The sequence below is a fragment of the Pseudopodoces humilis genome, chromosome 3, assembly GCF_049639895.1.
Source record: "Pseudopodoces humilis isolate 2021_Gansu_Grassland_sample_001 chromosome 3, ASM4963989v1, whole genome shotgun sequence".
Lineage (NCBI taxonomy): Eukaryota > Metazoa > Chordata > Aves > Passeriformes > Paridae > Pseudopodoces > Pseudopodoces humilis.
In genome coordinates, this window is record NC_142202.1 from 11,303,335 (window position 1) to 11,317,054 (window position 13,720).

The 13,720-nt window shown below is 49.9% G+C and overlaps 1 protein-coding gene across 4 annotated transcripts in view; it reads right to left on the reverse strand.

Moving 5' to 3' along the window:
- The window catches only part of PPP2R5D (protein phosphatase 2 regulatory subunit B'delta), a 27,515-nt gene extending 13,795 nt beyond the window's left edge, over positions 1-13,720 (reverse strand). The window contains exons 1-10 of one of the 4 annotated variants that reach the window (XM_014261538.2): positions 13,627-13,720; positions 12,710-12,820; positions 6,033-6,252; positions 4,761-4,960; positions 4,261-4,371; positions 2,813-2,905; positions 2,226-2,356; positions 2,055-2,114; positions 1,275-1,383; positions 375-428 (exon numbers count right to left, since the gene is read on the reverse strand). In XM_014261538.2, coding sequence (XP_014117013.2) covers positions 375-428; positions 1,275-1,383; positions 2,055-2,114; positions 2,226-2,356; positions 2,813-2,905; positions 4,261-4,371; positions 4,761-4,960; positions 6,033-6,252; positions 12,710-12,820; positions 13,627-13,653 — 1,116 coding nt within the window. In that variant the 5' untranslated portion in view covers positions 13,654-13,720. Of the gene's footprint in view, positions 1-374; positions 429-1,274; positions 1,384-2,054; positions 2,115-2,225; positions 2,357-2,812; positions 2,906-4,260; positions 4,372-4,760; positions 4,961-6,032; positions 6,253-9,676; positions 9,753-12,709; positions 12,821-13,213; positions 13,383-13,626 lie in introns of those variants that run through there. The other 3 variants (XM_014261539.2, XM_088052464.1, XM_088052465.1) reach the window with 3 other exon arrangements.

The following is a 13,720-nucleotide window of genomic DNA, read 5'->3' on the forward strand; positions in this document are numbered from 1 at the left end:
TATTACTATTTCAGAATCCCCATAAGCTCTGGTTCCATCAGATGATCATGTATTTTGTCTCTGCAGTATCTCTCATTAGCCAGAAGCTCTGCCCTGGAAGAACAGCTTGGTATCCTGTTCCTTCTGCTACACCAAGATCTGAAGCATAAAGGAAGATTACAGCCCACCCTTCCTGAAGCCTTCAGCAGAGACTGCTAAAGGCTTGCACATGAGCAGTACAGCCCCTTCTCCCCCAGGGAACCAGGCAAACCCAGTAAACAATACCACTGACTTCCAGGCTCTTTACAGCAAGGGTGAAAAAAGGGCTGCTCTAAGGAAGCCATGAAGCTTTTTGGGACTTGACTGTCACACAGAAGCGAAGCAAGGTTACTCACCGGCTCTGTCAAGCTGCTGTCTTTCTCCAAGAACTGAACAACACAGTATGCCAGCTGTAAGAAAAAAACATGGCAAGATTAGAGCTTCCTCAAGTGTACCCAAGACTAAGTACTGCCACCTCCTAGGCTGGAAGTAACACCATGCCCATTATGCTGCATCTCTAAACAAATCCAGTTTACTGATGGCAAGTGAAGACCAACCAGGCAGGGCCTGAGCCCAGGACATTTGTGCAATTTAAAGGATAAAACTTCAGTCACAGAGCAGTCCACAGCCAATGCATTCAGATGAAAGCACAGCTACACAAAACGGGGAGGAACAAACCTGACTAACACAAAGCCCTGTCCCATAGAAACAGGGGTGAGAGAACAGACATTTCTACTTAGTACCCAGAGTTTTTCACTTCCTATCTCAAGTTCTGATCTTCTCTATTCTTCTGTTATGCACTCAAAATTGGAAATAATTAATCTCTAAACTAATCTAGCAGACTAGCAACTTCTCCACATATCTCAGTGGTGACTAATAGCTGATACACCACATGCATAGGCTGATGACTGCACCTAGGAAATTACCTCTCTGGTTTCAGCAGGCCCCCAATATTTCGCAAGCTTCCAGCACAGAAAGACAAAGCAAGCCACAGCATTAAGATAGTGGGAAATGTCAGGATACCCTCCCCTATCATGCAGTGGCACAGGCCCAGACACCATAAGAATGGAACAGCTACTACAGTATGATACTAGTGAAGAGCCCAGAACATCTCACAGCAAGAACTTTGTACAGTGTGGCCTGGTGGATAGCTATAAACAATTAACTTATAAACTAATATAAATATATAGAGCTTTTAATAGCTATAAGCTTCTGCAAAATCCCAATCTACCCTGGCAACTTGAAGCACTTCTCACCTGAGGATGGTACACACTGAGAGACTTCACTTTGTGCAGTGGTAACAAAACTCTGATGAGGAACATCTTGTGCTCTTCCTTCAGAGGCAAAGCAAACCCATTGATTATGCTGAGAAGAAACAAGGTTCTCGTTAAAATTTTGACCCAGCAGAAATACAGTATCTCTCACCTCACAAGACACACTAGCTCTCACCAACCCCTTAAGGAAGCACCTACCAAAAGCATGGTCACTGCAGCCCAGCCTGCACACTGAGCTCAGCGAGTGTTCTTGGCAGGCACCACAGGGAAATGCCTCTGATGGAGCCTGCACTCTGCTCTGTCCCTGCCAGGCTGAGCCTATACACACTTAGGCAGAACCTCTGGGGAAGGCCAGCACCAAAGCAGCTCAATGTTTGAGTCTTGTGCTTTACAGAACAGGAGGACGGCAGCACAACAGGGCCACAACAGAAGGGAAGCTAAGCCCTGGAGAAGGCTGCCCATTGCTAAAGCTTCTCAGAGCTGTGAGGAGCTCTTCTCTTTTACTGCCTGCTGCAGCAAGATAGCAAGTGTGACTGGACTCAAGCTCAAAAGAACCAGAGACATCTGGAGAGGAGAAGGCTACCACTGTATTTATCAGCACGCTGGGGAGTATTTTACTTCATGCTCTGTCAGAATGAGATTCTCTGGAAAAGGTGCCTCCTGCAAAGACTGCTGAAGGAAGGCACTGCCTTTTCACATAGCACACTGGGTTGGGAGTCTCTCTCACTATGGGCCCTCTGGGACTCCCAAAAGTGGCCTTACCTTCCCAGGATCTCCAGTAGCTCTGCAATTCCATTGTGGTGTTCTGTTTCATAGATGAACCTAAAGAGAAGAATGAGAAGTCATTGCCAAATGCTAGATACAGTTTGATAAGCAAGAGGAAGGAAAATTGCTGTAGACAGGGAGTCTAAATGGTACTAAGAAAGACCTCACCTGTAAAATATATTATTGATCTGCCTCCTCACATATGCTCTCAGACCCAGGAACTTCCCATAGATCCTGTGAAGAATAGTTTTTAGGAAGTCTCGTTCTCTGGGGTCTTCACTGTCAAAGAGATCCAGCAGCTGTGGGGAAAGAAATTCAGTCAGTGCCTGCACACTGTCTGTCTGGGCAAAGCTATTAGCAACACTGGGCACTGCTCCTGTTTGGCAAAAACAGTTCTTGCAGTTGAGTGATGCCTTCAGCACCCTGAGCACAGTGGTCATTTCCCTGAAACATGTGACTCCCTAATCACAAGCTGGAACCATCACAATTTCTTTCACCTTCAGAAGCACAGTGATGGCCTGCACATTCTACAAAGCTACATGTCCCCAGATTTCTCCTGCAAGGCCCCCGTGCCCCTCTTCACCTGTACAATGAGTTATGGTTCCAGTGACTACAGCTTGCACACAGTCTTGCCCTGCACAGAAAGTCCTGCCTGCTCATTCAAGACAAATAAAGAAGGGTCACATCATCAAGCACTAAAATCTGCCGCATGTCCTTCATAAAGGTGGTGCATAGTGGCAGGGACAATTACTTACAGATAGCACAAACTTCTGGTCAATGTATTTCTTGGCTACATTTGGTTGAAAGTCAGGCGATTCCAGGAACCTGAGGAAGAACTCATACACCAGCTGTCAGGGGAAAAGGAGAGATTACTTAGAAATCCCCCTGTACTCTCAACAGTGTTTACTTCAGATTTTGTTTTCCTTCTCCTTAGGGATTCAGGGAAAGGCTGGGAAGCTTGAACAGGAGTACAAAACACAGTATTTCCTTACTCAGTGGATCAACTCAGCTGCCTTCGCTTTAATGGGCAGGGGTCTCTGGTGGCACATAACTGCTCAAATCTGTGTGAGATCTCATCACCTCAGGTCCCCCCAAAGATACCACCCACCTACTCCGATTAAGACATTAGGCCTGGGAAACTCTTCTCACATCTTCAGCACATGTCCCTAGAGAGATCAGAAATCTCCAGAGATGGCAAAGGCTCAGACTCACTGGATGCCCTTAAGACACGCTAAGGAGTAACAGAAGAGCAGAGAAATTAAATGGACCCCAAGAAAACATGCAGTCTTCTGCCTCCTGGGTACTGACTCAAGGTTGGCTTGGCCGCACTAAGCCAGGAGAGCTGCATGCTGTGTCCCACTTGGAAAACAAAGGGCAGTTTGCATTAAGAGGGCTGAAACATTAACTTCTTGTCCTGCTGTTCTCTGAGAGGACTGAGTCCACTCTTATCCCTCCTACTTGTTCTGAGGGGCCACTAGGCCGAAAAAGATCAATGCACTTGAAAGGTCTGACTTTGGAATTAAAAGAATGATAGGACCATGCATCTACAGGTAGAGCCTATCTGCCAAGGACAGCAGTAAAGAAAAAACTGAGGTGCTGACCAAAAAGCTCAGCATTCAGTTGCCACTGAATCCATGCTGGCTGCTGCTGACTCAATTCTGAGAAACAATTGCTGCCTAGCATTCACAGCACTCTGGTGCTGAAGACACGCTATTTCTATCAACACTCACATCCCTATGTCAACTGCAGCAGTGAGAAGTGATTAACCACTGCTGCAGAATGACACCTTATTTCTTCTCTGTATTTTCTGCTTCATTCTGCAGTACCTGCCTCTTTTTCTGCCTTTGTCTGCTTGACAACACATGCCTGTGCAAGTGCCTTGAGCTTTCCTCCTGACTTCCACTGCTGAGCTCTGCTAAACCATGCTCACGGTCACTTTCCTAGCCCTTTTCACCCAGTCTGTCTAAAGCCATCTGCAGCTGAATGCTGCATACAGGCATCAGCCAGTTCCCAGGACACCCTTGCTTCCTGCACTACGGAAGAGCCACCTCTGACCCCTGGGTGGCAGGGCTGGTCTCTTCCCCAGCAACCCTTGCAGGCTGGTGAAGCAGCAGTGGTAGGGCTGGCAGCCTCCAGCTTTACATGGACTCTCAACTTCCTGGAGATAAATTAACCAGATCTATATCCCCCACCCCCTCCTCACCTGAAGGTGTGGCCAGGCAGCCTCTAACGTAGGCTCATCTTCTTCAGGGTCAAATTCTGCTCCTGTGGGATTGGACGATGGTGGGAGTGTCCGGAAGAGGTTCACTGAAAACTGATGTGAGTGAAAAAGTTGCATGAATTACATTCTGACACCTCAGGATGGTCCTCCACACAGCAAATCTTTCACTGCAGTGCAACACATTGTGATTTGTCACAGCTGTGCCCACACACTGATCCCTTCCTGCAGGATGTAGGGTTACAGTCTGCACAGGACCTCCCCAAATGCAGTCTGTGCCAGAGACAAGAGCTTCCACCTTTCCCCAGAGCAGGCACTGTCACTACCACCACCCCCACACACACTTCTCTTTCTGGAGGTGGGCAGATAAGGAATGGGTAGGACTGGGGTCACACTCCTCTCTGACAAATCCCTATCCCTCCTCCTCCCACACTTCCCTATTTCTTTGGCACACAAGCCACACAAACACTGGCTCCATGCCCTACCATGATAACAGCTTCAGGATAGATGGCCTCGGTGACAACATCACGGTTGTGTGTGATGTATTCCACCATCTCATTGAGACCTGCTCGCTTCACCTCCTTGAACTTCAGGTCACTGAGGGGGTCAGAGATGAAGTCAAAAAGAACGCAGCACTGCCGCAGCTTCTGGATGAAAAGCTCTTCTCGTTCGTGTGGAGGAGCATCTGTCAGAGAAAGCAGGGACATCTGACCTTGGAGACAGGCAGATCATCTTCCTGGTTTGCCCAGGTATCACTGTGGTTTGCTCCCTGTGGTTTCCCCCTCCCCTATCACATCGCCCTTGAGCTGCTGGAGAGGGAGAGGCAGTGTTATCCCTGCTATGGACATGGGACAAGGGAGGCAGAGAGACTGCCAGGCCTCTGAAGCAACTATTCCATGAGGGGATTTCAAACATGGTAGCAGTTTCTAACCTGGTAAGCACTGATCTCTTCCCTGTACAGAGTACATTGAAAAAGGAACTCAACCAGCTCCCGTCACAGACCAGTGACAGCCATGTCCTGCACCCCAGAGACACAAAGGGAGCTGGGCAGCACACACTGTGGCCAACCCTCCTGCCAGAGGATAGGGCAGAAGAGAGGGGCCAGGGTGGCAGGAGCTGTACACTAACAGATTCTCTTTTTGATACAACTGGAAACTACACGCTGCCTCAGCCTTCCCCAAAGGCTTGTCTGTGTCCAAGAGCAACATCAAGCAATGGGTCTGGCTCAATGACTGCTGAAAATGCTTTCTCCTTGTCCACATTCATGTTTAATTGCAACATAATGCACTAAGTACACTAAGTGCTAATACCAAGCTGCCCTAAAGTGGACAGGTTCAACTGCAGTATCGAAATTTGCAATGGAAACACAATGAGGAGGAAGCCTGGTCCTTCCCCAGGAATGGGTGGATATAGGAACCAAGGACAGTCTGCACCCAACTCTCTGAACTTCATCACCTTCCTGCACAACCTGCTGAATAATCTGAGGCAATCCTCAGTACACAGAAGCACAAAAGTTTAAATAGCTCAGCTGGGAGAGTAAGTACGAAGTTTGCATTGAGAATACTCTGATTATTTTAGGCCATCCATCAATTCTCTACCTGCTAACAAGCCAAGCACCTTTCCGAGAACCATCCTTGCTGCACTGCCCTTATAACTAGCTGGACACTGTAAAGGTTGCTTTGGGAAGAGTCCTTACACTCTGCCTGGAGAAACTGCAGCTTGTCCTGCAGGTCACTCCCATCCCACTGGCTCTTTACCTTTGAGGGCTGGGAGTTTTTGCAGTTCCCGGTTTTTGCTCAGATTGAAACGGGAAGAGCTGTGCCGGCGCTCCTTCTTCACAATCTGGGGTCCCCCTGAGTACTTGATTTTATTCAGCTGGGTTGGGGGGGGAGCACTGTTACTGGGCCGCTTATTTGACGTTGGCTGCTGTTGTGGCTGCTGCTGTGGCTGCTGAGGCTGCTGCTGAGGCTGCTGGGCCTGATGAGGGAGAAGAGAGTAAAACAACTCAGAAGCTTTTACCTACAAGCTTCATAAGCAGACCCCATCAGCATCTTCTTGGAATGAAAAAAACAGGCAGGTTTTTCACTGTTGCACTTGCAGTTAAGTGCATCTCACGTGTTCCAGCTCTGCCAGCTCTAGAGCTACTGGTTGCATTTGCAACATACCTGCAAAGTAAACATCAGTTTTACTCATGTCTGCAAGGTACCACAAAGACACCAGTACTATGGACATAGAAAGAAAAGTCACATTTTGCGACAAGTTATATGAAGCAGAATTAAGAACTTTCTGTGGTCCAAACACAAATCTCAGCGTGCTGCTGTCTCTGCAGCATTCTGTACAACACACAACAAGCAAGTTTAGAAAACCAGCAATTTGCTTCTTTGTCCTTGTGCAAGGAATCACCTGGGAAAAAGTAAAGCAGTATGTAGCACCGAGCGGACATAATGACCTTGGAAAGGCAATACTGAAGACCACTACAATCATTGCTGCATTCATTGTCTGGAGCATCTACAAACCACATGGACCATACATACAAACATACTCAACCTTAGGTCCCGGGCTGTGGGCTCTCCCAGCCCATCCTGGCTGCTCTCTCCCATCTCCGCTGCCTCACTGCTGTCTGGATTTCAGTAGATAGGCTTTTCCCACATCACTCCTTTTAGCCACACAAACTCTGCCTGCATACTCCTTTCCAACTGCACTAAGAGAGGCACTTTCTCATGTTTAGCATGTGACCAGAAACTCAAGCCAGTGTTAGCTCAGCTCAGCTCTCTTCCGACCTTGCTGAAGCTCTGCTGATTCCAATTCCCACTTGGAGCATAATGACTCAACTGACCCTTTAATTTCACACTGACCCAACCTGTGGAAAACTCAGCACAAAAGAGGGCAACATCCTGCCAGGAAGCAGAGGGATTAGCTGGAACCAGCACCCAGCCTATCCTGGCTGCACTGCATGAGCCACCTCCTTCCTGCTGGTACACCAAGCCAAGGAGCTGCAGGATGAACCTGTTTAGGATACAACAAGAATAGCACAACGGATGGGGAGCAAAGGTGAGTGAAATCCTTGGACATCACCTCCTTCTTTCCCCATAATTCCCAGCTGTCACATAGAGCACAATGGTACAAGTGCATACCTCACCAGAACAGTGACCAGCAGTGTTTTGAGGAAGTGCAGGAGCTCAACAGAGCTCTCCATCCTCCAGAGGGCCAGACTCTTCCTGGCTGAGCTGCAGCTACTCTGCACAGTCCTTTTCCTGAACTGGTTTCCAAAGAGGTGCAGCAGCACAGCACTGCAGTGCAAGAGCAAGAGTTACTACACCTGCAGCATGTGGGAAGGCAGCAAGGTAGGAACAGGGAAAGCTGTCTGCAAGGAGATGCTGCTCTACAGATTGGGATCTGTACAGCAAGTGCAAAGACGCCCCGTGGAAAACAGGGCCCAATACAAAACATCAATTTTTCTTTTTTTTTTTTCCCAAGCCATTACTTTGAATGAGAAATCAGAAAAATTTTGGTTCTGGTCTGGCTCTGTTTGAAGGAAATATTGACTGGTTCCGTTTCAAGCGCAGCTCCAAGCCAAGGTGGGGGGAGACAACAGGATTTGAACTCTCTACAGTTTACATTTGTTTTGATTCCTTTCACAGACCAGCGTTGTCCATGATGAGAGAAGGGAGCCAGATGAGCTTGTGATAAAAACAGCAGTGTCTGCCAAACAAAGCAGGCCCAGACTACAAACTGGAGGCAACTTATCCTAAAGAATGGTCTTTGCTCAGTTAAGTCAGGACAAAGCCTAGCTGGCCAGCTTCCAACACAGAGAAGTTCATTCCTCACCCTGAATACTTGGGTATTAAGGCAGTGTGAGCCACTCAAAATGTTGTCCAGATGCCTTTGGGAGTCCTTGACTCTGCATCACTCTCCTTCCATGGGGAAGGAGGGAAAAACCTGAATGCTGAGCCACCACAGAGAAAAGATGGTACAGAGAGAAACATAAGATGCACCGGTGGCCTCCCAGGCAACAATGAAGGAAGCAGGACACATGGGCCCTCCTAGCTGATAGTACATGCCTGTGTACTCCTCACCCACCCAAAAACACCACAAGCAAATGCTTGGAGCACGGTGTGTTTACTCCATGTAAACACAGCCTGCATCAGGGGGCTGGAAAAGTCCTTGCTACCAGTCTTCAACAGTCCACAGTACTCAACGTCTTACGTGACGAGAGACAAAACATAGCTTCAGGTTTAGCTGCCAGCTATTTAAGAAATAGTCATACACATACAAAAGTCACAAAACTGAGATTGCTAGAGAAAACCTGATGGCTGGAGAGGTCAGATATATTCTGTAGTGCTCACATATTTATGATGGACTATTTGTACAGGCACTTTCTGTCATCAAATTGAATCCCTGCTTTCAGGAGGTGCTTCCTGTGGCAGGCCTGCTGTCCTGCTGCCTTCAACACCTCCTACCTCGGCCACATGAATCAGTAAAGGTTTATTTTAATTTTCCTAACACTTTCTTCTCTGAAGTTTCCATGCCTGAAAACACAGCAGACTACTGAACCTGAAAGCTTTTCTCTTCAGGTACAGAATCCTTCCCCGACACCAACACCAGCCAACTGCTCCATGGATGCAGGTACCTCTCTACCTGAGCAGGCTCAGCCCCCTTCTGACAAGCAGGGCTCACACACCGTGACAAAGCCAACAGCTTGGGGGACACTGTTTGCTGTGACTGTTACACTGCACATGCTGCAGTGACCAGAGAATAGCATAAAGGTGTTTGCACCAAGCACAGTGGGCAGTCCCACTTTCCCCACTGCAGTGGAGCAGCTCCTTGTGCCAACAGGACCCCTAAATGAAACCAAATTAGAACTCCTGCACACAGGCTCCTTGCCTCGAGAGCACTGCTTCCCACCACTTCTCTTTGTTAGGAGCTTGCCTGAACAAGTCAATGAGCCCCAGGCCCTGAGCTTGCTCTGTGCCATTCCTCTTCACCCCAGAGAACAGAGATCCTCTACCCCCAGCCACCCTGAGCTGTGCTAGCTTCTCCTGCGCTCCCCTACCCGTGCATGACCTCACCTCTGCAGGCACTCCTACTGCAGCTGGGTGCATCGCCACTCGGGAAGCCCTTTCTGCCTCACTGGTCCCTTGAGCATCCCCTGCTTGCTAAGCTTCCCAGCCCAGATCTGCTCTCAGCTCCTCCTCCTCAGATGACTCTTCCTTTCCCATCCCTCAAGTCAGTACCTGCTCTCTTTGTCTGCTGTTACACAGCTTCCCTATTAAAATGAGGCTCTCAGCCTCAGAAGTAACATGAACACACTGTAATGCCTGTCTCTGAATAATGAACTCCAGGTACTGCAGTAACAAGCCCCATGGAGATATGTGCAAAACATGAAAATACAGCAGCTTACTGAAAAGGTGCACCCTCTCCCAGAGCTGCAAATCTCATCAGCAAGGCTCCAAGCTGCCCTTGAGGCTGCAGAGCAACTCCCCTCTTAACTGCTGCTAATGCCTGCTCCCACTTCCAGGTCATTAACTCTCTTCCCCACCCAGCTGCCTCTCCCAGTCTTTCTGGCCAGGAGGAGTAACTCTTTCTCATCCTCTCATTCAACGCTGCCTTGGTCTCTGACATGATTTTTTTTTTTCTCCTTAAATAGCTACACAGAAATTCTCTGCATTCATATACTCATCATGTTCCATAGAGACCGAATTAAACATACCTTTCATTTCCCACTCCCTGATCTCATGCTCTACTCCACTCCTCCTTGTCTCTTCAGAAGCAAACTGCCCCCCCAAAGCCAAGGCCTGGCCAAGCTCTGCTGGCTATTCACCATCAAATAGATGCTCATCCTGGAGTAAAACTAAGAGCACTGCAGTACCCCTGTACTTATGAGAGAATCCAACACTTGCCTTCCCTTGTGGATGTGCCTGCTTTTCAACATATCAACATAAAACATAGCCCTTCCAGATCTGCTCCACTAAAAGCTCCTTTGCTGCAGAGAACAAAGCACTTTGCTTAGGGGGTTCTGGACAGACTCCTACCCTCTTCATCTCCCTCCAAAGAGAACCCCATAGGAGCTCCTCGTCCATCACATTTGCCCAGATCCACCAAAACAGAGCTGCTCTGCAGCATCCTTTACTCATCCCACCAGCCAGACAAGTTGCCTGCAAAGTAAGTCACAACTTTCTGGTACGGGGATAAATTAAAGTCGATTCCTTCCCCTGCTCCATGGAGCACGGTGCGAGAGAGGAAAGCACAAACTGGAAGAGGGCTGCCCACACGCTGCCCCCCCCGATGCAAGCCCATTAAGCATCTACTGAGATATGAAGAAAAAGGAAAGATCTCTATAGCGCACCAAATTTTCACCCTAAAACAGGCAATCAACCAACCATAACTCCACAGGGGAATTCACAGGGCATGAAACTCTCACAATGGCAGCAGAGGTATCCAGGCTGGGCTCAGCCCAACAACCCCACCAGACAATACCACTCCCAGTGTTTCACAAGTCAAACCACCTCTTGCTTCTGACATAAGGAAGGAGTTTTGCTCCCAGCACACATTACCTAATTCTTCACACAATGTGAAAGTCAAAATACCTTTCTGTGTTTCCTGAAGAGCAAGAAAATCGCATTCAAACTGGTATACATTTCTTCTTATCAAGCAAAGAGCTCTCTTCCATTCTGCAGCAGAGTACTCCAGAGACAGGAAAGCACCAAGAAGGAACAAACTTCACTGCAGACTCAAAAGAGAAAGGAAGAGACCTGTGGCAGTACACACTGCAGAGGTGTCTCCTTTCTGCTTTGCTCTCTGTTCCTATGATCAAAGGAGACCCAGCTTTCCATCTTAAAGGAAGGCTGGATTTCGTCTGGAGTATGAGGAAGTGGCTGGGTATGTTTTGTGGGAGGGAATTTTAGACACATCACTTCTAAGTTTCTTCTGCATCCAGGCAAATATTACATGCCATTTCAGGTCACAGAAGGAAGCTTGTAGCATGTGACATTCTTCCCTTCTTACTGCAACACTTGTAACCAGGAGAGCAGCCCACTGCTGATTCGGATGGGCACATCAGAGTGACCTGCTTTGTCGGCTATCCAATTCAAGACCCAGGCTTTCCTACACCTTTCCAGAGCTTTGAACTCAGCAAAAGAGCTTCACATAAATAAAAGGTAAGTCTGACCCCATAATGCCAACGCAGGAGTTCTCTCACTTCCTTGGAGTCCACAGGCAGCTCTCCCACCAAGCTGTTTTCAGCTGTGTACACAGAACAAAATGGATAGAGGCAAAGGGCAGGATGGAGGATCTACAAAACTGCTGCCTACTCCAAGGCACACAAAGTAAGCCTCCAATTCCTTGCTGGCCACATGGCAGGTTAGGCATGAGCACAAAACTGAGTGGCTCATAGTAGGGTTATTTTCTGAGGCTCTGCAATGCAGATCTCTGCTTTGGAGTAGACTCTAAACATTGACTACAACCATGCCACTGTACTACACATTTCCTCCTAGTCTTCATTAGCCCTACATGTCTCCCATGCCCAACCCTCCAAATTACAAGTGCAATGTATTCCAGACAAGACTAGAGCACACAAGCTTCTCTGGATATAGAAGTGGCACAGCTTGTTTGCCAAATTGCAGTATTAAAATAAATAAACCACACAGACATGCATGCTTCCTGAGATGTGTATAACATTCTACAGAGACAATTCTCAAATTCCACAACCGCTGCCTGAATGCCAGACAGACTACCAGAAAAGTTCCACTGAACATAAACTTGCCCTAATTCTACGGACATCTTATCAAACTATCATATTCTGCTGAGGTCATTTTAACATATCTACCTTGGCAACTTCCAAACTGAGAGTGAGGCTGCACATCTGGGAATATGGACTGTGCCTTCTTGTGAGGAATGCTGCGTTCAGCAACAAGGCTGTTATACCAAAAGAGAGCCATTTAATCTCTAGCACTTTATTCTTTCAAGTGTTCCTATCCATTACTTCCTAATCTCACTCCTCCAGAAAACGCCTCAGAAGAACAGATCTTTTCCTATTGCTTCTCACTACTCTCCCACTCTGACACAAAGTGACAACAGAGTTTATAGCACTTTGCTCTGACAGGAGCATGGAAGCTGTTCCCATCTGTCAGGCTTGATAATCATGGCTTGTCCCTTTCTGCAGCCAAATTTGCCATGCCCTGCCCACCTCTGTGAGCAGTACTCGCCCTCAGCTTTGTGCCAAATGTCTTTTGCAGGTCTGTAGGGTATGACACTCATCCAGTCTCATCCATAGTCATTGCTCCCTTTGGGCCAATTTTCCTTCTTTGACTTCTTAAGATCCTGGTGACATGTGTTATCTGGTAGAACAGCTTGAAGCAGCTAAAATGAAAGATTTAATTCCTCCCCAAAGCTGAGTTGCACATGCACACTGCTGTACCCAAGTTGAAAGCCTTACCTCCTCTGAATTCTCTGCCCCACCATCCTTCCCGCTACTGCTGCTGTTGCTGCTGCTGCTGCTGCTGCCGCTGCCAGGCTTTGTGGTGCTTTTGGTAGACTTTGGAGACTCCTGAAAGGATGAGAACACATTCAGAGAAAACTTCACCTTGTTCAGAATTTTAGCATCTCTCCGCAGAGCGCAGGTGTGTGCTGCCACAAGACCACTCCTGCAGCAAGCCCTGCTCCGGACATCCACTGCCAGCCCTTTCTCCCTGGGAAGGGCAACCTGAACGGCTCCCCCGGCAGCTGGGGCCCAGGGAGAGGCCACGGACCCAAGCCCAGGAGGATCTCCCGTCCCGGTCACCGCAGGCTGACCCCAGCGGGGCACCTGCGGGTGGCAGGGCCCCGTGCCCACCCAGCCCTTCCCCGGGGCGCGGCCTCATCGGAGATACGCGGTGCCAGGGCATCCACAGCCCCGGCCCGGCCGCCCTGGGCGGCGGCAGAGGCGGATCCGGGCCCTCACCCCGCCGGCGAAGGGAGCAGCGGGGCCAGGACGCGGGTGCGGCCGTACCTCCCCCACCGGGAACATCCCCGCGGCCGGCGGAGCGCGCAGGGCAGGGCGGGCCGGGCCGGGCCGGGGTCGTACGGGGGGGCCGCCGGCCGCCCCTCGCACCCTCCCGCCCTCCCCGCCCGCCTCCCCCGGGCCCGCGCGCGCCCCCGCCGCCCTCCTGCGCCACCCGACCCGCCCGCCGCGGGCGCGCGCCCGCGCCCGCGCCCGCGCCCCCGCCCCCTGCCGGCCACAGCCCCGCGCGCGCCCCCGCCCGAGGGCTGAGCCGAGGGAAGGCCGCGCCGGGGAGGGGCGGCGGGAGCGATCCGTCGGCCGCCGCGCCGCGCGCGGGAGCTCCCCCAGCGCCGCCGCCGCCCCCAGGGCCGCACCTTCTCCTTCTTCAGCTTGTAGGGCATGGTGAGCGCCGGCGCCCAACCGCTCCGCGCCCGCCGCCGCCGCCGCCGCCTGCGCCCCGGCCCGGCC